Here is a 26023-nt window from a genome sequence, read left to right on the forward strand (position 1 = left end):
TCATAAAGTGACACATACCCATGTTTTATTGTTTTGTTTTGTGATGGAGTGATTTGATTAACCATCATTTACAGTTAAAGTTGTTGTTAGAAAGATTTGTGTGGTGCGTTATCAAAAAAACGCTGTAATTGTGGCTCAATAGATGAGAAAATGAGTCAGGTTTAAATGACAGGGTTTCATTTAGTATAAAACAGAGAAATTAACTGAATCTCCCACCACTGGCAAAATGAAACAGACACTTGAAAGGAAATCCCATATTCAAATTTATTACGCTTGTACAACAAAAATTTGTATGATTACAATGGTAAGGGGCAGCCCACAGGATGTGATGTAGTAATGTTATTAAATTAGTCTGCATTAAATTACATGAAGTCATGGTAATAACAGCTTGCTTTAGAAAATCTCCTTTCACAAGAACACAACAATAGCGTGATTGAGCACTTGAAAGGGACCCAGGTGATCTTACACTGTGATGTTAACCTAGATAAGGAACAAACTATAACTCTAGACCATCCCAGAGGACAGCTCCTAAACTTTTCAAAGGCTTAACTGTTCAGCAGGATCTTGAAATCCTCAGAGTCCGACTAAATACTGTGATGTTTATGTAATTTATCTTGGTGGCCTGTCACAAAATCTGCCAGATTCATCAGAACTTTGCAGATAAATCAGGCCTGTGTTTCTCTAAAACTGTATTTTTCTTTATATTGTTGAATAAGTGCTCTTTTTGAACTGTATTTCTAGTTACTCAGGGTTTTTGACATTTGTTTAATTGAAAGTCTTGCTGATTTAATAACAATGTCCAGCAGATGGCAGCACTACTTTTCGTATCTTCTATTAGTTCCACTGATGAAACAGGCCAGTTCTGTCATTCTAATGTGCATCATTTTACTTGTACTATTGTATTCCTCGTTTTGGAATCAAGTTGTAAATGAAGAGTTTCGTTGCAAAACGAGATAACTTAATTTTTCAAAAATCTTGTTTTTGGGTTGTGCATTCCGATTAATATCAATTCAACTGCAGTTGGTTTGTTTTAATTTAAACCTTCATAACTTAAAAAAATACAGTAGCACCATAAAACAAAATAATAACATGATAACATAATAATAAACATGTTTTGACAAATGTTAAAAACGAAGTTATCTCGTTTTGCAACGAAACTCTTCAAATGTAAACGAGGAATTCGAAATGTCTAGTATTACTACCCTTACGAAAAAGAAGTATACTTCAAGTTCATTTTATCAAGTATACTTAAGTAATGTTCAAGTATTTATTTTTAAGTATACTTTATGTAATAAGTATACTAGTATCAATGTACTAGTAGTAAACTTATAACTTATACTATTTTAATACCGCTTGGGACTAAATTGGTTTAATTAAAGTATATGTTTAAGTGTACAATAAGTTTAACAGTAGTAAACTAAGTACACGACTAGTTCACAGCTATGTTTCTCATTTACTGCATCTGTGCTACAAGTGAACTTATAAGTATACTAGTATATACTAGTTTAGTGCAAGTATACTTGTAAGATTTCTTTAAGTGAACATATCTTATAGTTTACTTTTTATATATTATTTTTGCACTTTAAGTATACTACTATGTTCCTATTTAGGTATTATTTTTTATACCTGAAATATACCTTTAACTCTTTCCATTTTAAAAGCATTTTATTCTAGCTTCATGAATACTTTTTTAATCAACACTTATATATGGTTAAGTTTCATTAAAAAAAAAAAAAAAAAAGGAAACATTTTAAATAAAAAGCTGAGAAAATTGCATTTTTGTCAAAGACTATGTCCGGATGTTATTCAGAACGATGACCAAACACAGGTGGAGTAGATCGACTCCATAAACACCCCCAAAGCTTCATAGTCCTAATTCAGTAACGTTTGGCAGTTTTTATTTATATGCCGTTTAATGTTTGATGATCGCTTTATTTTAAATTTGCGTGAGTAAACTTCTATCGCTTGTTTCAGCTTCTTCTCCTGCATTTTGATCCGGAGATTGTTTTCTTTCAGAAGATGCATAACAGCGCCCCCTACTGTATAGCCTGAAAATTCAGTCAATGGCGAGGAAAGAGTGAAGTAGATTTGAATTAAATTCCAATGTACACTACCAGTAGAATAGTCTACACAAACATTCAGATACTCAGAATCAGGAATATATCTGTTTTCTTTATAAATCAATATTTTCAAACGATGTACTTTTACAAATATACTTTTATGTTTATCTCGATCAAAAGACTGAGTCCAAGTATAGGCCAAATATACTTAGACTTTTCTGTCAGTATAAGTTAAGTATACTTAAGTGCAATTTTAAGTATATTTCTCAGAAGTACATAAAGTATATTTCTGAGAAGTATATAAAAAGTAGACTGAAAGTATGCCTTCTTATTTTTAGTTTAAAAGAAGTATGCTAATAGCACACTTGAATAAACTTTTTTGTAAGGGTAGTCTAGTAATACATGTCTGAGTAATATGAATGAATTTACAGAATTGGGTGAGAATAAGTCAGACAGAGAGGTGTATGTGTGTGTGTTTTGCTCACTGGTTGTGAGGGAATTAGAGGCGCAGCAACAGTATAAGATGTCCTCGTCATTTTTCTCGGCTGTCAGAGCCCTAGTCCACTGGGTCTGTTGAAGGGAACAAGTGACCTGTGCCTGCAGAGCAATGCTTCACATGCTCATAAGCATATAAACACTCTCACACACACGCCTAACGCTTTTCTTCCACTTACCAGTGAAAAGTTGTAGCTCTTTGCAGACAGTCATCCTACTTTTCATCCTAAAAAACAGATTCCTGATTTATAACATATACCAAAGCACTTCAGGTCTGTTCCAACTCTCCAGTTTACTGGGCTGCACTATCAGAGAGATTTTCTTTTTTAAAATAAATCTGTGATATTAACAAAAACGTTCTACCACAGACATATATTATAAAAAACATGCTCCAATGAACAGCAGTCTTGCAATTAATCAATAAACCGTTAACTAGCAGTTGAAATACTACACAACTGCTAATCTATGAAATTTATAATCAATACCTACTGCTAACCAGTAGTGCTCTTTTTCTTTTGTGAGCTCACGCACATGCGCACAGATTGCAGCTCTGTGACACTGTTAGAACAAACGTCCTGAATGCGGTTTGTTTTGGGCATAGTGATTGCTGGGTTATAATTTTGCTCTAAAATGGAGCAGTGCCATTATGGAGAGAATAACTGGACTGTCCTTATGCTGCAACCGTCAGACAGACACTTTTTTAAATCGATGAGGTGTTTTGCAATAGTGTCACTGTCTGGTTTTATTGCAGTCTCGCTAGTTTTGTCCTGACCACAGCTTAGGCTTTAGAACTGATATTTTTTTATGGAATTAAGAATTTCTCTCCTCAGGAGAACCTCATGTTAGTGTTGTATATAGAAGCTGATTTAAAAAAAAAAAAAAAACAAACCTTTAGATATTAAAGTCAGCATGAAGTCAAAATTCAAAATCATATTTTCTCCATTTTTGTGATGTATGTCTGAGTGAAAAGGACAAAAAACACGAGAAAAATATGTAGTGTAGGTTGGGACAAGCCTATGTCCATTGGGAATTGATTGGAATACTGTTCATAAGTTCATAAAGAGATCATAAAACTAATCCATATGAATTGAGTGGTTTAGTCCAAATTTTCTGAAGAGACACGATCACTTTATATGATGAACAGAATGAATTTAGGCTTTTATTCACATATAAACATTCATTAACTCACACATCAGTTGAAGCTCAAGCATGTTCGCTTGACGTGCAAGAACCAATGAGGTTTGTTCTCGTGCGTCAAGCAGGTTCACTTGAGCTTCTGGTTATGTTTGCTGATCAGTTTTTATATGTGAATAAAAACCTAAATTCAATCTGTTCATCATATAAAGAGATTGTTTCTCTTCAGAAAATTTGGACTAAACTACTCAATTCATCTGGATTAGTTTTACTATCTCTTTATGAACTTTTTAAAGCATCAAAATGGTAGTTGCATAGCTGTCAATAAAGGGACAGAAAGCTCTCAGATTTCATCAAAAAGATCTTCATTTGTGTGGAACAATTGGAATAATTTGGAACAGCAAAGACACTTGAACTCACTGCAGGTCATGAGAAAAAAATGGATGCAAATTATATTATTGCATACCGTCCTTTGTCCTTATTAAAGAAAATTATGTGGGACAACCTTAGTGCAATCTTTTGTGCAAAGCCTTCATCCTAGAGAAAGAATGAGAGAGATTTCTGTTGCTCAATCATTCATCATATGGCTTGTGTAACAGAATTTCCTGTGCTATTTTGTGCATCCTCTGTTGGAACTGCTCTGTCACAAACGCTTTCTAAAATGAGCTCAGTAGCTGATTAAACATTTTACTGTTCTCCATCCACAGTATAATCATTATTAACAATCGAGAACACTGTGATGCACATATATGCTGGAAAAAAGCATCAAAGCACATTTGTCATAGTTAAGAGAAAGAATGGTTGTGTATTTAAAGGATTAGTCCACTTTTAAATACACTTTTCCTGATAAATTTACTCACCCCCATGTCATCCAAGATGTTCATGTCTTTCTTTCGTCAGTTGAAAAGAAATGAAGGTTTTTGATGAAAACACTGGGCACCAAACGGTTCAAGGTCCAAATGACAGTTTCAGTGCAGCTTCAAAGGGCTTTAAATGATACCAGATGAGTAACAAGGGTCTTATCTAGCGAAACGATCGGTCATTATCGAAAAAAATACAACCGTTTATGCTTTATATACAAAAAATTCTTCATAACGCATACGCTAAAATGTCCTACGCCTTCCCTATTCAACTTACGGAACGAACGTGGCGCCAGTTTAGTTTTTTTCCGCAAGTTGAATAGGGAAGGTGTAGAACATTCAGCGTAAGCCTTATGAAGAATGTGGAAACAGAAAGTATGTTCAAGGCGATATTTTGTTTATAAAGCATAAACGGTTGTATTTTTTTCGAAAATGGCCGATCGTTTCGCTAGATAAGACCCTTGTTACTCATCTGGTATCATTTAAAGCCCTTTGAAGCTGCACTGAAACTGTCATTTGGACCTTGAACTGTTTGGTGCCCAGTGAAATCCACTATATCGAGAAAAATCCTGGATTGTTTTCATCAAAAACCTTCATTTCTTTTCGACTGACGAAAGAAAGACATGAATATCTTGGATAACATGAGGGTGAGTAAATTTATCAGGAAAAGTGTATTTAAAAGTGGACTAATCCTTTAAGGACTTCATGTATTTTACATGTAAAACATTAAGCTTAGGTAAATCATTGAAATTAATTCATGAACTCAAAACATTATTAGGAGTCCCGTCCGCTCTTGTCACTCTCATCAGATGACGGATTCTGGTGCTGGTCAGAATCAGAGTCAAACATGGGGCTGCACTGTAAAGGATGTGGCAGACGACTCTGTCTGGAGGTGAAGGGAGGGGGCAGCGAGCAGGACAAATTATCCTCTACATGGGGGATCCTGGCAGGAGACTTGCCGGAAGTGCTGCGTAGGGCTGGAGCCACGGTGGCTGGACTGCTCCTCAACACCACCTCTCTCAAGCGCTGACTCTCTCTGGTCGCTGCCTCCCAAACCACCTCCAGTTCACCTTCCACTTCTCTGAGAAACACACAGAGAGAGAGAGAGAGAGAGAGAGAGAGAGAGAGAGAGGCTTATTTCATTGCAGTATGGCTAGGCTTTCCTGATTTAAATACAAGCTCTCTTGTACCATCAAGTGCTCTAAAAATGGAGAATGTCTTGCTATACACTCCAGCAAACACACACAAGCATTCAAAATACACACACACACACACACACGTTTGTTTTTGTGAATTGTGGGGACTTTCCATAGACTTCAATGCATTTTACACTGAACAAACTGTACATTCTATCCCCCTACCCTGCCCCTACCCCTAAACCTAACCCTCACAGGAAACTGTGCAAACTTTTACTTTTTCACAAAAACTCATTCTATATGATTTATAAACCCATTTACATTGTGGGGACCGCTGGCTGGTCCCCACGATGTAGGTGAACTCAGGTTTATATTACATCATGGGGACATTTGGTCCCCACAATGTAATATAAACAAAAGCACACACACACACACACACACACACACACACACACACACACACACACGCTGTGACCTTTCAGTTGCTTTGTAACCTCTAACAGTGGATTCACTCACCAGGATTCTGAAGGCTCAGCTGTGCAATAATAACAGGTATTAAATGGTAATGTGCTAAGGCACAAACATGAAAAGAAAGAGAGAACGAAGAAGATGACAGAGCGGCGGAGGGGTTTAAGCTGTCATAATTATAGATCAATTAGCCCAACCATCTGTTGACGCACATCCTCGCTTCCACATGCACACACACACACACACACACACACACACACACACACACACACACACACACACACACACACACACACATGTTTGTTTTTGTGAATTGTGGGGACTTTCCATAGACTTCAATGCATTTTACACTGAACAAACTGTACATTCTATCCCCCTACCCTGCCCCTACCCCTAAACCTAACCCTCACAGGAAACTGTGCAAACTTTTACTTTTTCACAAAAACTCATTCTATATGATTTATAAACCCATTTACATTGTGGGGACCGCTGGCTGGTCCCCACGATGTAGGTGAACTCAGGTTTATATTACATCATGGGGACATTTGGTCCCCACAATGTAATATAAACAAAAGCACACACACACACACACACACACACACACACACACTTGGGACTTTCCATAGGCCGCAATGCATTTTATACTGTACAAACCGTACTTTCTATCCCCCTACCCTACCCCTAACCCTAAACCTAACCATCACAGGAAACTGTGCACACCTTTATTTTCTCACAAAAACATAATTTAGTATTTTTATTAATTAATTTACATTGTGGGGTGGGTGGCTGGTCCCCACGATGTAGGGGAACTCAGGTTTATATTACATCGTGGGGACATTTGGTCCCCACAAAGCAATATAAACAAAAGCGTGCACACACACACACACACACACACACACACACACACACACAAGGTTTATGACAAGCTTTCTATGTCTCTTTGTCTCCCACTGTGTGGAAAGTGGCGAGTCATCTCTGTAACTGCCCTTACTTTGCGGGTTTCTAGTCCGTTATTAAGATGTGTTTTTGAGCTGCCATCTACTCCTCTGCCTGCCTGAATACACAAAATCTCTGACAAACGTAAGCAGTGTTGAGCAGACATGGTCAAACCCATCTTCTCTCATACCGCTTCAGACACCACATACCTCAGAAACAGAATGAAACATGTTTGTGTGTGAACATGTGATCATCAAATACATTCCTTTTCCAATGGGAACTCTACACTGCATCTTGGATAGGCCTTATGGGGACGCCATCAGTGTAACCGGTGTCTGAAGCATATGTAAAAACACTCCAATTTGATCGTAAGTAAAAGAGGGTGCCCGTAGTACACATCATCAGCTTTTTTGTCTTCAGGAGCCGTTGTGTTGTAAGTACATGGTGAAGGCAGGATCTAAAATGGAGAATCCTAGCAAGTATTTTAGCAAGTGTGTGCCTCCGTGTCCCAGGTTTCTGACATCTGAGGACACACATGACTAGGAGTGGGAGAGGAAAAAAGAAAGAAAAAAAAGCATTGTGATTCTCTTTCCAATGATTCTGGACCTATTCTGACCATTTCAGAATTGATTCTGCGCTTAGTTTTTATCCAGATGCTTGATGAGGCCGAGTGTGCTTTCAAACATCGTATTCTGCTTGCTTCCAATTCCTCACACACATACACCACTCAAACCTTCTGTAAAATAATCTTTCATAAAGTTCAGAAAGGTTGAAGCGAATTACAAGGACATTCGCAGGCTTCATTGCACAGGATGCGCTGTGAGAGATGCGCACTGACGTGATGTTACACTTGCAGTGCGCGGTCACGGCCATCTGTATTTTCCTTACAAATGCTCTACGAAGTCATCATTTATGTTGTTTGGAATGCAGTGGACTTATATATTTAAAATATGGAACTCACTAAAAGAAGGCTACTTTCAATTTCAAATGCTGATACACGCTTTGTTTGTGAAGAGTGAATAGTGCTGACGCATGCGGCTGTGCACAACTCCGTGTAAGTGGTTTAATGTTCTTGCGTGTCAAAATGGTTTTATGACACAAAATTAATTAAAACTAAACACAGCCAGTTATGTCTTAAGGGATTAAACGGACAGGACAAACCACATCACATTTCAAAAGAGGCTTATTAGGTCTCCTGCTGTCTATGATGTCATAGTAACAATCAAACAACAGTAAAGATGAACATGAAAAATCACTCATAGTTCTTGAATGGAAAACATTCAGACAATCTTAAATATTGAAACCACTCTTTGTTTATTGCTTGTAATGTGTTTCTTTGCTCCTCTTTATTATGTGCTACTTGTTTGTATGTTTTGAAGTTAGTTTAAAATTCAACATAAAACATACAATTGTTTTAATTTACTTAAGTCGGTAAACTAATTAATTAATATGGGAAAAAAAGTAGATCAAGAATTGTTTTGGAATCGGATCTTGACTCCCAGAATCAGAATCGGATCGTGAGGTGTCTAAAGATACTCACCCCTACACATGACCAGTGCGTTCAGAGTGCAGAGGAAATGGGACACGAGGAAGAAGAGACAAGATCTGAGGGAAGTGGTTAATAAAAAGCAGTTTGGTAAAGACATCACGAGAGCAAAACGGGAATACAGTAGGAAAACCGAACTACAATTTAAATGCAGTAAAGATGCGCATCAGATGTGGTAGGGGATTCAAACCATAATGGACTAAAAATCACAGATGCGGATATTTAAGGCTGCAGGTGACTCTCTCCATGATGAACTGAACATGTTCTATCCACATTTCAAGCTCGTAAATAAAGACCCTCTAATGCGAGCTCCCGCAGCATTGCATGACTCGTTTTACCGTCGTTTTAAGTGAGATGCACTGGTCCAGATAGAATTTCAGGATGCGTTTTAAAAACATGCAGTGCGCAACTGGCTGCTTTGTTTATGGACATTTTTAACAACACTTTAAAGAGCTCAACTCCCAAGAAAAATCCAATTCATGGATATCTGCTGAAACATATGTTTATAATGTGATAAACAATAATTTTTCATAGTGAGGAGCAGCAGTGTGATCAGAGCGGCTTGGTCAGCTCAGTAAATGCTGCTCCATCTCTGCAAACGCTGTGAGTTTGAGTCACATATGATGTGCATTTGAAAAGCAAAATCCGCCAAACATTACATGATTTTACTCCAAACTCACTTCATAACGTGAATCGAGTGTTTGAAATGACTTCCATTTGGGATCAGAAGTGGCTTCTTATCACAGAATGAGGCTGACAGTATATTATTTTGCAGTATTCTATACTGTAATTAATGCTATGTCGATTAGCAGTGCATTATGAATATACTTTATTCTTATTAAAATTCCCACGATGGAAGAAACCATATATTAAACCATATATTGTTGCAGTCATGTGTTTGTCTTCATGTTTTATAAGTCAAAGGGTTTTCTTTTTTTTTTGAGCTACAGCGATAGCTCATTGCTGCTTACACCACCCTATTTTGGGTAAAAAATATGAATACATTTGAAGTAAACATGATAATCTATGTTTTCCTCTTGTGTAGTGTACTGAAGTGTTTGTTTCTAAAGATTTATAGTTATAGGCCACCTGCATTTTCCCATAAAAGTTGTCTGTAAAGTAAAATTAGTATTATTTGAATTACTTTATTAGGTTTATGCTTAAATACAGTATTTAAGTAAATAAATAAATCTTCTCACATTCTTTCTTCTAGTTCCCTCACAGTCACATTCAACTGATTCACCTGCCATTAGGGGGAGGGGTCATTGTCTTTCCAGGAGTGAAAAATCAGTATTCATGATCATTCACGCCTCCTTGCATACAGCCTTTCTGACATAAAACATGTTTTACATATTTGAAATCAATATATTGTTTTATTTGAATGAGTGGGAAGGATGATTTTCACATTGTTTTGAAGCAAAAACTCTGCAAGATCAACAAGATCCATTTCTCAAAAGTCTTGTGAACAAATATTCAGTATGGGCATTAGGTTTTAGGTTTTAGTTTATTTGCACAAATATAAAATATATACAATAAAAAACAAAAGTAAAATCCATATACTGTGCAGGGAGAGGCAAAAAGTGTTATGGCCTTATTTCAGTGACTTAAATATATTTTTTTCACTTACCATGCATAAACGTAATTTTCTCAAAACTACAATACATATATGCTGCTCACATATTATTGTAGCAGAATTTGTGCTGAATACAATCTAGACTTCAGCCATGAAAATGTTATATGTAAAGGAAATAAACACGAATGTGTTTGTCAAAACACCTGCAGGGCCCAGAAAATATTTCGGACTCCAGAGGGTTAACCCCTATTGCAATGAAATACTTTGAGAGGCTGGTGCTGCAACACAAAAAAACATCATCCCAAACACTGTAGATCCACTGCAGTTTGCCTACCGTCATAATAGATCAATGGAGGATGCAATTTTACACACGATTCACACCACTGAGTCATCTGTACAATAAAAACTGCTATGTGAGGCTATTATTTGTGGATTATAGCTCTGCATTTTATACTTTCATCCCAACCAAGCTGATTTACAAGCTGCTAGATCTGGGACTAAGTGCCACATTGTGCAATTGGATCTTGCATTTTCTCACCAACCGAACCCAGTGCATGCGGACTGGAAGTAAAATCTCTTCCCCACTGACACTCAGAACTGGAACTTCACAGGGAAGCGTTTCTTAGCCCGGTGCTGTATTCCTTGTTTACACATGATTGTGTGGCTGTTCACAGGAAGGAAAGAAAAAGTCCCACAAAGGGTTGTTACAACAGCTCTGAAAATAATCGGCATACAACAACCAGCAGTTGAGGACATCTACATTACAGTGCCTCAAGAAGACAAAGAGCATCATGAACGACTACAGTCACCTGGCACAAGCACTTTTCTATTTTTTGCCCTCTGGCAAATGGCTCAGGACTATTCGAACATGCACTACAAGATTCAGGAATAGTTTCTTTCCCAATGCCACAAGACTGTTCAACACACACTAATGTTTAACTAACACTAATGTTTAAGACTTATGCTAGTGTTACTGTAGGTAAGAATACTGGACACTTCATAATGTCATAAATGTCACTTTATTATCTTTTGTAATTTCTGTATATTTTGAATGTATATTTTTTGTACATAGCAGTGATGTCTATCTAGTCTGTGGAGTAGCATTCAAGTATGGAGCAAAAAAAATTCATTGTACTTGGTAACTTGTACACATGACAATAAATGATTTTGACTGAGGAGAAATAACATCTCTCCTCTTCGGGTAATGCAAAAGCAAACTAAACAGGGCAGATTATCCCTCCTATGAAGTAGGGGTTTGCATCCCTAAAGTATGGGTTATTAAATGCCTGATTGACCTGTTAAGTCTAATGTGAGTTGACAATACTAACGAGTCAAGGAGGTTCACCTAAGGGGCGTTCCTTCTTATCTGCCATTCACTATAAATATTTGCATTGCTTTGTTTCTCTTTGTTTCTGGCTTTATTTTTCACTTGCTAGAGTAAGCAAAAAAAAAAAAAAAAAAAACTTAGATCCTAGAGAATTATTTACCTAACCAGGGTTTGAGTTTCCTCCCTTACATTTTAATAGTTTTAAAGTAAGGCTGTGGTAACCCTGTGGCTCTCAAGGTTTAGCCTCTCTCCTTTAGCCTCTTTGTTGTTGAGGCTCGCCTTTTTAAGAGGCAGTGATATTAGGTGCTGTGAGCTCTGCAGCAAACTTCTTCCCGACAGCCAAAGCTTAATTACGTCATGAAAATGCAGACTTGTAGGAAGACCATGAGTGTCTAGGATGAAATTTGTGACAGGGCCAAAAAAAAAAAAAAAAAAAAAAAAAACTTGCTAACTGCCTAGTAAATTGAAACCGCCTACCATTTTTTCACGATCTCCACACTGAGGTGCCGAGATCGTCAAGGAAACCTTTTTTTGCCAGTGTCTTCAGCCCCCATGTCTCAAACTATTCATCGATTATGGGGTTGAAAAAGCATGGTACAGGGCAATGCCTAAGGTGGAGCAGACACTTGCAAGCTATCTATCCCCTGTCACAGCATCGTCCCTGAAGGCCCTGACTCTCTGTGGTCATTAAAAATCCCATGGCACTTCTCGTAAAAGAGTAGGGGTGTAACCTCGGTGTCCTGAACAAATTAACTCCATTGGCCCTTACCAATCATGGCCTCCAAATAATCCCCATCCACTGAATTGGCTCTATCACTCTCTCTCCTCTATACCTAAAGCAGGTGTGTGATGAGCACACTGGCACCATTGTACTGTGGCTGCTGTCAAATCATCCAAGTGGATGATCCACACTGGTGGAGGTTGAGAAGAGACCCCACGTATGATTGTAAAGCGCTTTGGGTGTACAGTAGTACATAAAATATATAAATGTGATCCGATCTGGGAAAACCCATCGGATATCGCGATAGAACATTTTCAAAGTCAAAAAATAGGTTGAATGTCTTTTTTTTTTTTTTTTTTTTTTGTCAAAATTGGGTTTTCATTAAATTATTATTCTATAACATCTTTTCGATCATCTCTGAAAATATCTTGCCAAAATTCAGTTAAGTGCAGAAAAATAGTTTTTTTTTCAGCTTTCCACTATAAATCGCTGTCTTTCTCTATTGTTAATATTTAAGAACACACCCGATGGAGGTGGGGGAGGGGGGGGGAAATAAAATCACCCATAGCTTTCCCTCTCTGAACACTACAAAGACAGTTCACCTATCAAAATAAACCACATAAACATGTAGAATGAAGATGTATTAATTACAATCTAATAATCTAATACAACGATATTGTGAGAAGGCGTAGCATAAGAGAACAACAGAGCTATAATGCATATACATGTTCTAATTGTGTGTTTATGAGAGGTTGAATTCAAATCAAATAATAATAATAATAATAATAATTACATTTATTGTCATTGTAAAAATACAACGAGGTTACATTAGAGCATCACTCGATTTCACGAAGTGCAAAAGATCTACAATAGCACAATATATAACTCGGACAACATGTGACAAATAAGGAATGTAATACATAAGATAGATAGACTATAGTAACCAGAAAGATGTGTATGGTTAAGTGTGCTGCAGCAAAGCAAAGTCCAGTTTTTCAGTTATTGGAAAATGGTGCATAATAACGACAAATTAAGTGGGTGAGAGGGGGACAGTGTTTGTTCAGCAGTCTGACTGCCTGGGGATAGAAACTGTTGGCCATTCTGGAGGTTCTGGCCTTAAGGGAGCTATACCTCCTACCCGAGGGCAGAAGGTGGAACAGACTGTGTGCTGGATGTGACCGGTCTCTTATGATGTTGTATGTCTTGCACAGGCAGCAGGAGGTGTACACAGTAGAAATCTCTTGGAGAACAGTCTCGATGATCATTTTTCACCACCCTCTGGATCCTCTGCAGTTCAGCCATAGTACAGCTAGAAAACCACACTAACAGCCCTTAAGCCAGCACACTTTGGATTGCACAGTTATAAAAATGGATTATGAGCCTCTGAGGGAGTTTGGCTCTTTTCAACTTCCTCAAGAAAAAGAGTCTCTGCTGGGCCTTCCCTACAGCTGAGGTGATGTTACTGCCCCAGGACAGATCCTCCGACACAGTAAGACCCAGGAATTTAACTATTCACTCTCTCCACTGCCTCTCAATTAATGTAGAGAGTGGAATGTCCAGGATGATTTGATTTCCAAAAGTCAACTATGATTTCTTTTGTCTTTTTGATGTTAAGAGCCAAATCAGATTTTTTACACCATCCTGCCAGTAGTTCAATCTCCTCCCTGTGTGCCATCTCACTGTTGTTTGTTATGAGGCAAAGCACAGTTGTGTGGTCTGCAAATTTAATGATGTAATTAGTGGGGGAAGAGGTAGAACAGTCATGTGTATAAAGTGTGTAAGGTACTATGCTGAGCATGCAACCCTGAGGGGCACCAGTGCTGATGTGTACGGTGTTTGAAACGTGCTCGCCTATTTTCACACATTGTGATCGGTTGGTTAAAAAATCCAGAATCCAATTACATAATGAATTGTTCAGTCCAAGGTTACACGGTTTCAGCAGGAGTTTGTTTGGCCGGATTGTATTAAAAGCTGAACTGAAATCCATAAAAAGCAGCCTTGCATAGGTGTTTTTGTGCTCCAGGTGTTCCAGCAGTATGTAAAGCACAATGGCAATAGCATCCTCCATTGATATGTTCTACCAGTAAGCAAACTGGTACTGGTCAAAAGCAGTTGGTAGGGCCTATTTTTAAGTTTTTCACGACCAGCCGCTCCAAGCATTTGGCAGGGATAGGTGTAAGTGCCAAAGGCCCGTAGTCATTCTGGCATGATTATCGGTAATGATTATGGCTGCTTTGAAACATGCTGGAACCCATGACTTAATCAGTGACAGGTTAAAGATGGTGGTAAAGACCTCTGCGAACTCGGCCGCACAGCCTCTTAGCACCCGGCCCAGCACTCCATCTGGTCCAGGTGCCTTCCTGGAGTTGATGTTGCCCAGGCAGAGTCTCACTTCATGAAGGCTCAGGACTGGTGCAGTGTTGTCGTTGGTGGGCAGGTGGGACCACAATGTGTCCTTGTTCTCCCTATCGGGCACAGAACAGGTTTAATTCCTCTGCTAGAGTGGAAGAACCATTTACAGAGGCAGATGATGTATACTTATAGTCTGTTATCACTCTTGTTCCTTCCCACACCTGCCGGGAGTTTGTTGAGATGTTGAAGTGGTCTTCAATCCGCCTTTTATAATCCTTGACGCCTTGAAGGGACTTGACGCCCCTTCTAAGAGCACTCCTGGCTGTACTGTAGGCCTCTCTGTCTCCAGACCTATAGGCTGCATCCCTGGCTTTAATTAGCATCTGAACATCATGAGTCATCCATGATTTTTGGTTGGGAAAAACATGGATCAGCTTTCAGGATGTTACTCTGTCCACACAAAAATTTATATAATCCATAACTGTAGTGTATCATCAAGGGCCTGGCGTGTTAGTAATTCCTGGTCACCGAAAACATCCCAGTCTGTGTAGTGGAAGCAGTCTTATAGCTCAGGGATAGCATTTTTTTTCCATATTCTAACTGGCTTCACTGTGGGCCCCGCAGTCTTAATAATGGGTAAATACCGAGGATGAAACAGGAGGGAGATATGATCACTCGAACCCAGATGAGGATATACCTGGACTTTGTAAGCATTGGCCACAATGGTATATACTTGATCCAGTGTTTTATCTCCCCTGGTTGTGGGTATTTGTGAAATGCAGACTTCAAGTCAGCATGATTAAAATCCCCTGCTGCTATAAAGACACTGTCGGGGTGTGCAGCCAGGCTGTTATCAATACTGTTGTGTAGCTGTGCTAGAGCCAGTTTAGCATTAGTGTCGGGGGGAATATACACAGCACAATTATACACAACAGAACATTTTCTCGAGAGATAAAATGGCCTACATTTAAGCAGCATGAACTCCACGTCAGGCCAACAGAGTCTTTCAACTACAGTGGTATTTGTGCACCAAGAGTTGTTAATGTAAATACACAGGCCTCCGCTGATCTTCTTACCTGGATCATCTGTTCTGTCGGCTCAGTGGGAGGTAAGGCCAGTTAACTTGATAGCCGTGTCTGGGGTGGTGTAATCCAGTCATGTTTCCGTGAAGATCATGCTGCAACAGTTGGCTATATTCCTCTGCGTTGTCAGTCACAGTTGAATCTCGTCCATCTTATTGCGGATTGATCGGGCATTAGAGAGGAAGATGGTAGGGAGCGCGGGCTTAAACGGGTGAGTCTTTAGCCTAGTTAACACGCCGGCCCGCTTGCCTCTCTTCTGCCTCTGCTCGCAGCGTTTCCTTCTCTGTCTTGCTGCTGCGAGTGTCCCGAAATGTGTTCTGACGATCTCAGGAGGGATAAAAAACAAGTCCGCAGTTAAACGACATGTATCCCCAGTGTTGAGCTCAGCACGGCTGTACTTTAGTGCCTCAGCCAGATTGATGTGCAAGAAAATGCACAATAGAAACATCACCAGGAAAACACATTACGGCAGTCGAGAGAGCTCAGAGCTGCTGTACCTGTGCACACCGCCGCCATCTGCACCGCTGCCAAATTGCACATACTACTTCTAAATAGGATGTCTACTTCATAAAATGTATGAAAATATGGAAATATATGGTTCAGATCACTCAAACCATAAATGGAGGTGCCCTTAAATGGTCAGTAATGGAGCTTGGATGTCATCTAGTGAAAAAGCTTGGTACTGTGCCCAAACAAAATCTTACTAAAAGCTCATTTTTGAGATATCAACCTAAAATTGAAATGTTGACATTTTTTGCCTTTGATTTTCTTGTAGTTTAAAAGTAAAACATGTTTTGTAATATATTATTATAAAATAAACAATTATATTTTTACATTTTCATAAAATTAAACTTATATATATATATTTTTTTTTATTTCACTGTCATAATTTATTTCACTTCACCTTAGATCTATATTCTAAAGGCATTCTCGAAGAAAAACTGCCCGACGGCCGACCGACGGCTTGGTGTGTTCCTGCCTTTATGGGTTTACGCAGATAACATCTCATATATAAATGCCTCATTCATTCATTAATACAAAATGGCCAGAATGGCCATTAGCTTTACTCTTACCACCACAAGCTAGGAGATTTGTCCTAATACTGAATATTATACATCATTTTGTCATTGATGTGTTGTCATATAGTGCCCGAGGCTGTTCTTTTCACATCCTGACAAAGAATCAAGTAAATATGGCTATGTTCATTTTTCATCTTGTTTTCAGGCATACTTGAATACCTAATGAAATTCTCACCTCAAGACTTTTATTTCTCCTTGCAGGTGCCCTTTTTCTCTCTCCTTCCTCCTCTCTATTCATCACATATTGTGCTGTCTCAGCAAAAGTCAAACAAGGCCTTATCTATGCACACAGCTATCCTGCCCCTGTCACCTTAGAGATTTATAACAGAGAGAGAGAAACAGAGAGAGATTGCAGCCAGTGGGTGGGTCAGAGCTGATCAATAGTGTCAGACAGGGGAACAGACAGTAGGACAGAGTGATGCAGAGAGAGCAGATGTGAGGGACAAATAAACCCACAGACTGACAGATCAGTAGGGAAGACATGTCTGACAGACTAATATCACATCTGAATGTATAAGCCCATCAAACTTTTGTGCATTTTCTGTGCTGAAAATGGAGCTGAGAATACTACACTCTAATTGGTAACTGAAAGCATCATCAAATTATATGATAAAACTGTTATATTAATGGTTGCATAGATTCTGATCAGTGTACATCAACAATCCATACAGGAATAAACATCGGTAGAAACTAGAGATCGACCGATATATCGATTTACCGATATTTCCCCGATATTTGAGCATTTTACCATAATTGGATATCGGTTTTGTAATATTGTATTTACCGATAAATGCTGCCATCTTGTGGGTGTTTTGAGAATTGCGCACAGGATCGCCATTACAGCGCATCTGAGGGGAGACGAGACAACGGCATTCACAGGTAAAGTATACTTACCTGCTTTGTTGTAATTAACTTTATTTAACATAACAGCCATTAATGCACAAATTAGATGTCTTACATAAATGCCTGAAATGTAGCTAGTTTATGCAGCTTGTCTCTAACAAACAGAGACAAGCTCACGGAGTCACGTAAGTTAATCCGTCACATCCATCCCAATAAAGATGTAACTTTGCATGAATTAAATAATGCAGCCATGAATGAGCACATGTTGGAAATAAAAGCGCTGAATTTAATTCTCTTTCTGTTGTCTATGCTTATCATTAGTCTCGTGAAGTCGTCTGCATTTTGCTGTTTACTCAGCGGGTTGATGCTCAGGAAATTCTCCAGTACGGTCACCGCATGTAACTTTTAACAAGATTCACTTGTTTAAAACACGTAATTATATAAACATTTACTATATAACTATTAATTCACTAATAAACATCCAAGTAAACACAACTCTATGGAAATTAATTATTTATCTCCTAGCGCTTTGTCAGCAGATATTTCATAATTTAGAATGACAAAAACATTATTAATAATTCTGATATAACATACCAGTTGAGAAATGCAATAAAATACGATGTTTTTTTTTTTGTTATATTCCAATATTCCAGAGAATATTATTCAGTTAACATTATCCAGCTAATTATTCTTCACTCTTTAGCCTATTAAACAGCTAATAAATCTACTAAAACTGTAGTTTAAAATGAAGTATTACATTTCTGCAGTTGATATGACTCCTGTCTTTAATTTATTTTCTCCATTTGAAAACATCAGACATTCATGACCTCTAGGCTACATTACTGTAACACTCTACTGGGTGGTTGTTCCGCTCGCCTGTTAAACAAACTACAGCTGGTCCAAAACGCAGCAGCTAGAGTCCTTCTAGAACCAGGAAGTATGACCACATTAGCCTGGTTCTGTCAACACTGCATTGGCTCCCTATTAAACATAATCATAGATTTTAAAGTCTTACTACTTACATACAAAGCACTAAATGGTTTAGCTCCCCAGTACCTGAGTGAGCTCTTAAATAATTATTGTCCTTCATGTCTATTGCGATCTCAGAATTCAGAACAGTTGATAATACCTAGAATATCAAAATAAACCGCAGGCGGTAGATCCTTTTCCTATTTAGCACCTAAACTTTGGAACAGTCTTCCTATTTCTGTTTGAGGAGCAGACACACTCTGTCAGTTTAAATCTAAACTAAAAACACATCTGTTTAAACTTGCATACACATAACACATTATCTACTTCTATAACTCAAATCATTTAAATTGTTAGGCTGTATAGATTAGGTCAGCTGGAACCAGGAACACTTCCCATAACACCTGATGTACTCGCTACATCATAAGAAGAATGGTGTCTATGCTAATATTAGTCTCTCTCTGTTTATCCCAAGGTTTGCCTAAACCTGCCAGATCCAGGCCGTATCCAGATGAGATGAAGGATCTGCATCTAGACATGATTATAACAACAATGACGATAACAGTGTCAACTAAACTATCCCATGAGAAGGCCTCCTTCCCTTTCCTTATGTATAGATAAAACATTATCAAATTATTCCAGTTCGCATAGATCAAACATGCAAACCTATAGACTAAACATGTAAATGAACAGCAAGAATGCATTAAAGGTATTCGGTTTTTCAGTAGGAAAGGTGTCATTTAAGCGTCCCCTAAAGTAATAATTAACAATTTTTAAAAAAACTTTAGCTCGATAATAATTTTCCTATTGTCACTGTGAAGCTTCTTTGAGACAATGTGTATTGTGAAAAGCGCTATATAAATGAAGATTACTTGACATTCTACATTTATTTTGCATTAGTGTTGCTGCTGATGCTTTTTAAATAAGAATTGTTTTCTATGTAAGGAGGGAGTGATTGTTATAAATAAAATGGTTTGTTCAGTTCAGTGGTGTTGTAATTGTGTCAAAAACAGAAGTAACAGTAAACAAATATAGGTTCTGTATATCGGTTATCGGGCACATAAACACACAAACTATTGGTATTGGTTCTAAAAAAAAATCAATATCGGTCGATCACTAGAAGAAACTGTTTCTAGGCTAATAAAATTTTTCTTCTCTAAAATTGTCCTTTTTAAATACATGAAAATAGAAAATAATAATCATTCAGATAATTCAATTTAATTTGTGCTTCCTCCAGGTCCTTCTCTCACCATCTGATCGATTGCTAGTGTTTGCTTTCACTCTCATTCTCATGACCCAGTTGCCAAAAGAGAGAGGGAATAGGACCGGAGAGACAGGCGTGAGTGGGAGTGAAGGAAAGAAGTGACACGTCTCAGTGCTGAACGTCAGGAGATGAAAGATGAGAGAGACCAGTATTGACCGTGCTGGTTTTAGCATCAAAGACTTCTAGAAGAGATTAAAAAAGAAATGAGAGAGATGGGAGAGTACTTTGAGAATGCTGCACAGGGAAGTAGGTTCATGGGAGCAGTAATAATTCAAGTAATGAGGTTGTGGTACATTCTGCTGTGTCATTGTGTATAAAAGCCTCTTTGAATGATGCCATACATTTAATCTACGTCAGATCAACCAAGCTGTAATTTACTGGTGAACGGCTAATGTCAGAGATAGGAAATACTTGGTTTCTTCCTCATAGTGTTTTTGAGAGGGCACCACCGCATTCCTCCTAAAATAGTAAAAAACTGAACATGTGAGAGCATTATAATGGCTCCTGGTACCCAGATAAGACAGCATTACTGCAGCATGCATCGCCACAGAGGAGCAGCTGAACATCATTCAGAAAGCCGATGTGCTAACTGCTGCAAATGGTACTGAAATCAGCGTCACATCCTGAAGCTCAAAACAGTCATCTTCATTAAAAGTAAATTATCTTACCAGTGCTGACGCTGCTCTCTCTCTCCAATTGAGGTCTTTGATCTTGAAATTGGCTGATGTTTAATAAAATGAAGCTCATATCCTGCTTTCTTTGACGTTAACTCCGTTAAATTTGCATATAGTGTGAGTATTGAAGATTAGATTTATTTTCATTTTGCATAGACACATTTAGGCCTATGTTGCCAAGTGTAAATGTAACAGTTCAACAAAACAGATAGCTATCCGATCAGTTAAAATGCATGAATAACAGTGATTAACTCTGAAACTTAAAAATGGCACTTCATGACAAAAAGGTTGCTGACCCCTGCTCCAGAGTCTGGGATGGGTTGCTATAACTGTATACTTCATTGTTTTGTTTAAGGTGCTTAGTCTCAATTTCTGAGCACTGCCCCCTAAAATGTATATAAACTACAATGTATCACTGCCTTAAGCCACGGTCACACTAGACTTTGAATGTGCAAAATTTTTTCAGATGCTGTAACGGTCGTGATATGAGGTCCCGGTCTACAGCGTCTTTTTTATAAACATGAATTCAACACATAACTTAAAGTAATACATTTAAAATGTAAAAATGTAGAACCTACTCGACTTTACTGCAAAAATATAATTCTTTTAATTCAGCCAAGAGGTCATGCCGTGACGAATTGATCTTCAGAGTTCACCAAACTTGAACTTTGGAATGCAGCGAAATGCAAAATTTTTCGCACAAGCTTGCGTTTCCGGTCTGACGCATTCGTATGCGTTTGAATGGAAGTCAATGTAACGAAAAGTGCAGTGTGACTGCACCTTTAGTTGGACTTGATGACTGCAGTGACCAACACCACATTCTCAATAAAAAATCCCACTGAAGATACACCCAAGTCTCCTGGTCTGTGCTTCTGAGTTTCCTACACACCCAACTGATTTGTTCAAAATGTAGATTCATTCAGAAACACCACTGTTCCACTTCAAGATTTTCAATTCAAGATTAGATTTATATTCATTTTGGTTAAAAACATTTAGGGCTATGTTGCCAAGTGTAAATGTAACAGTTTTAACAAAACAGATAGCTATCTGATCAGTTAAACCACATGAATGGTGATCAGTTCTGCTCTGGCTTATAGGTAATATTTTTGTTGGCAAAACGGAGCAAAAACAGACAATATTGTGTCTAAAATAACACAATATTAACTTTATTGAACTGTTGTTTAAAATCAGTATCAGATTTGCACTCATGCATTCAGGCATAACAGCACTTGTGTGATATTGTGCTCATTACTTGTGTAATATAAATCGTAAGATATAAATATGAGACAAAAACTCATACAGGAATTTTAGGGGCATTCTAAAAACATGCTATAAGCTCCATCATGCAGTGAGTTGTTGCCCTGCTTCATGTTAATCACCAATCAACTGTATGAAATGTAAGATGATAGGTCTGGAGCGGGGCGGGTGCTTTAAATGCCTTAATAATCGACAGCCCTAATACATATACAAACCCGATTCCAAAAAAGTTGGGACACTGTACAAATTGTAAATAAAAACAGAATGCAATGATGTGTTGAATGATCAAAAGTTTCAAATTTCAATATTTTATTCAGAATACAACATAGATGACATATCAAATGTTAAAACTGGGAAAATTTATCATTTTAAGGGAAAAATAAGTTGATTTTAAATTTCATGGCATCAACACATCTCAAAAAAGTTGGGACAAGGCCATGTTTACCACTGTGTGGAAAACGTCTGGGGACTGAGGAGACAAGTTGCTCCAGTTTAGGAATAGGAATGTTGTCCAGTTCTTGGCTTCTAGTTGCTCTGTCTTAGGTCTTCTTTGTCGCATCTTCCTCTTTATGATGCGCCGAATGTTTTCTATGGGTGAAAGATCTGGACTGCAGGCTGGCCATTTCAGTACCCGGATCCTTCTTTTACGCAGCCATGATGTTGTAATTGATGCAGTATGTGGTCTGGCATTGTCATGTTGGAAAATGCAAGGTCTTCCCTGAAAGAGACGACATCTCGATGGGAGCATATGTTGTTCTAGAACTTGGATATACCTTTCAGCATTGATGGTGCCTTTCCAGATGTGTAAGCTGCCCATGCCACACGCACTCATGCAACCCCATACCATCAGAGATGAGATACAGGCTTCTGAACTGAGCGCTTGGGTTGTCTTGTCCTCTTTAGTCCGGATGACATGGTGTCCCAGTTTTCCAAAAAGAACTTCAAATTTTTGATTTGTCTGACTACAGAACAGTTTTCCACTTTGCCACAGTCCATTTTAAATGAGCCTTGGCCCAGAGAAAACACCTGCGCTTCTGGATCATGTTTAGATATGGCTTCTTTTTTGACCTATAGAGTTTTAGCCGGCAACGCCAAATGGCACAGTGGACTGTGTTCACCGACAATGTTTTCTGGAAGTATTCCTGAGCCCATGTTGTGATTTCCATTACAGTAGCATTCCTGTATGTGATGCAGTGCCGTCTAAAGGCCTGAAGATCAGGGGCATCCAGTATGGTTTTCCGGCCTTGACCCTTACGCACAGAGATTGTTCCAGATTCTCTGAATCTTTGGATGATATTATGCACTGTAGATGATGATAACTTCAAACTCTTTGCAATTTTTCTCTAAGAAACTCCTTTCGGATATTGCTCCACTATTTTTCGCCGCAGCATTGGGGGAATTGGTGATCCTCTGCCCATCTTGACTTCTGAGAGACACTGCCACTCTGAGAGGCTCTTTTTATACCCAATAATGTTGCCAAATGACCTAATAAGTTGCAAATTGGTCCTCCAGCTGTTACTTATATGTACATTTAACTTTTCCGGCCTCTTATTTCTACCTGTCCCAATTTTTTTGGAATGTGTAGCTCTCATGAAATCCAAAAAGAGACAATATTTGGCATGAAATTTCAAAATGTCTCACTTTCAACATTTGATATGTTATCTATATTCTATTGTGAATAAAATATAAGTTTATGGGATTTGTAAATTATTGCAGTCCTTTTTTATTCACAATTTGTACAGTGTCCCAACTTTTTTGGAATCGGGTTTGTATACTGTATATCAGTGGTGAGCGGTGACTTTTTTAACCAGGTATGCTGGGTCGTGCGTCATGTAAAAAAATGTGACCAATGCAGTTAGTTTGAATGGGTTTATAGCGAGACTGGAGAAAATTTAATACTATGAAAATAGTTTTAGTTATGATTTTTCCCCCATTTGGCTAAGTCTAGTTAGTTTTGTATCAAATACAATGTGATTCCCTTTCGTGGGAACTGTCGACGCTGCGTGGTAACGCATTGGGAACCTTCTGCGTGATGTCGTCACTGAAGCACTCATGTATCTAACCAATCGCGTAGCGAGACGTCAGAGACGGGTGATGTCACGGACCAGGAAACTATAAAGCATACCCGGATGCAGAGCACGCTAGCTTCTGTGTCTTCAAGAAAGCGCTCTATGTTATCTTGTCTGTCTTATTTGGTGTTGTTTGTCCCATATCACTACAATATCTCTTCGTCTGAGGACAAGAGTTGCACAAACACACACATATATATATATATATATATATATATATATATATATATATATAAATAAGACAATTGTAATGGCGGAGGAAAAACGTTTCAGGAAGTGTGTGCATCCCTGCCCCAGATACATTCCTGACGGGGACACACATGATATGTGCGTTTTTTGTCTGGGGGTTGAGCATGCCCAGGCAGCTCTCGAGGGAGCTGTCTGTGTGCATTGCGAGAGACTAACCCTCAGAGTGTTGAGATCTCGCCGAGCACTCTTCGAGGAGGGTGCCTCGGCGAGCGTTCCCCGCGGGTCGGGTCCTGCTGCTGCTGAGGCGCAGCGCCGGCTACTGTCGTGGGGTTCGCAGATGGAGCTGGCGGAGGGGGTTGAGACGGGCCCAGCCTTATCTCGCCCTTTACCCGCCAGCCCCAGTGTCTCTTCTCAGGCGGTGGAAGCACGCGTTGCGGTTTCTTCCCCCCGGAGAGAGACACCGGCGCTTCACCTCTCTTCCTCCGAGGAGGTTGATGTGGTGAGCGTCGAGACTGGGGAAGAGGACCCGCCATCCTCTTCCCCAGCATATGAGGAGCTCCTGGAGGTAGTGCCCAGGGCTGTGGCCAAGTTAAAGATTGATTGGCCAGCAGAGCGGGCAGAACCGAAACCAAAAAGTAAGCTAGATGAGCGCTCGGTCGCTACCCCAGCGTCGGGGTTTGCCGTTTTTCACGGACCTCCACACCGAGGTGTCGAGGTCGTGGAAAAGGCCCGTGCAGCACCGCGTATTCAGCCCCCAAACGTCTGTATATAGTAATATAGTGGGGTTGAAACGGCATGGTTATGCGGCGATGCCCCGGGTTGAAGAGACGCTTGCGGGCTATCTCTCGCCCGAGTCGGCATCGTCACTAAAAGCCCCGACGTTGCCCACCAAGCCCTTAAGAACAACATCAAGCTTGGTGGGCAAAGCATACACGGCAGCAGGTCAGGCGGCGGCATGTCTACACACCATGTCGCTGCTTCAAGCATATCAAGCAGACCTGCTGGGGGAGATTGATGAGAGCGGGGAGGCCACTCATGATTGTATTCAAGAGATCAGGATGGCAACTGATCTCGCTCTCCGTGCCACCAAAGAGACGGCCAAAGAAATCGGCCGGTCTATGGCAGCCTTGGTGGCTACGGAGAGACATTTGTGGCTGAACCTCTCGGACATAAGGGAGCGAGACAAAGCTGCCCTTATGGACGCGCCGCTGTCCCCTGCGGGCCTCTTCGGCGACGCTGTAAATACAGTCGTCGAGAGGTTCCAGGAGGTGAAAAAACAATCAGCGGCGTTCCAGAGGTTCATCCCCCGCCGCTCTATTCCCCCCGAGGCTGCTGAGCGGGAGCAGCCTCGGCCGTCCACGAGCTCCTCAGCGCACCACAGAGCGCAACAGAAAGTGAGCGTGGCCACTCGAGCTCCCCCACAAACAGCTTGGGGACCGGGTCGGTCCGCTCACAAGAAGCCTTCCAAGGGTAAAACGGACCTGCGGGCCGTTATCATCGCCAGGAAGGCTTCAAAGCGGTCCTGACATCTGTGGGTCAGGACCCAATGAGGGTGGTCCCCTCCGGAGGAAGCCGGGAAAAAATACATCTAATCCCCGCTTCCCTTCGGCACCCTCAGGGGGACAGTCCGTCAACCCTGCCACCCAGTGTGCGTCAGGGCACGGCGGTCCCCGCCGGTCCTTCGAGGAGGGCCGGCCACTTGATTCGGTTGTCTGCCGGCGCGCCGTGTCAGATCACCGAGCCAAGTGCTCAAAAAACACCAGAGACCAGTCTCGAGAGACTGGTTCCCTTAGTAGATTTTTTGGCAGAGTGGAAACTACTTCCAAATATATCAAATTGGGTGCTGCTCATGATAGAAAAGGGTTACAGAATACAGTTCGGGTCTCGCCCGCCCATATTCAATGGGGTCCTTCCCACAGTGGTGACCCCCGAGCAGTCACTGGTGATGGAACAAGAGGTTATGACACTCTTGCAAAAAGGAGCTATAGA

General features: G+C 39.7%; 1 protein-coding gene across 4 annotated transcripts in view; it reads right to left on the minus strand.

Annotated features, from left to right (window-relative positions):
• Positions 1–5228: 5228 nt before the first annotated feature.
• cep89 (centrosomal protein 89) overlaps positions 5229–26023 on the minus strand; it is a 97870-nt gene continuing 77075 nt past the window's right edge. For 2 of the 4 annotated variants that reach the window (XM_067402256.1, XM_067402260.1), the window contains exon 20: positions 5229–5630. In XM_067402256.1, coding sequence (XP_067258357.1) covers positions 5324–5630 — 307 coding nt within the window. In that variant the 3' untranslated portion in view covers positions 5229–5323. Of the gene's footprint in view, positions 5631–19909; positions 20028–26023 lie in introns of those variants that run through there. The other 2 variants (XM_067402258.1, XM_067402259.1) reach the window with 2 other exon arrangements.

Source organism: Chanodichthys erythropterus, chromosome 11 (genome assembly GCF_024489055.1).
Source record: "Chanodichthys erythropterus isolate Z2021 chromosome 11, ASM2448905v1, whole genome shotgun sequence".
In the NCBI taxonomy this organism is placed as follows: domain Eukaryota; kingdom Metazoa; phylum Chordata; class Actinopteri; order Cypriniformes; family Xenocyprididae; genus Chanodichthys; species Chanodichthys erythropterus.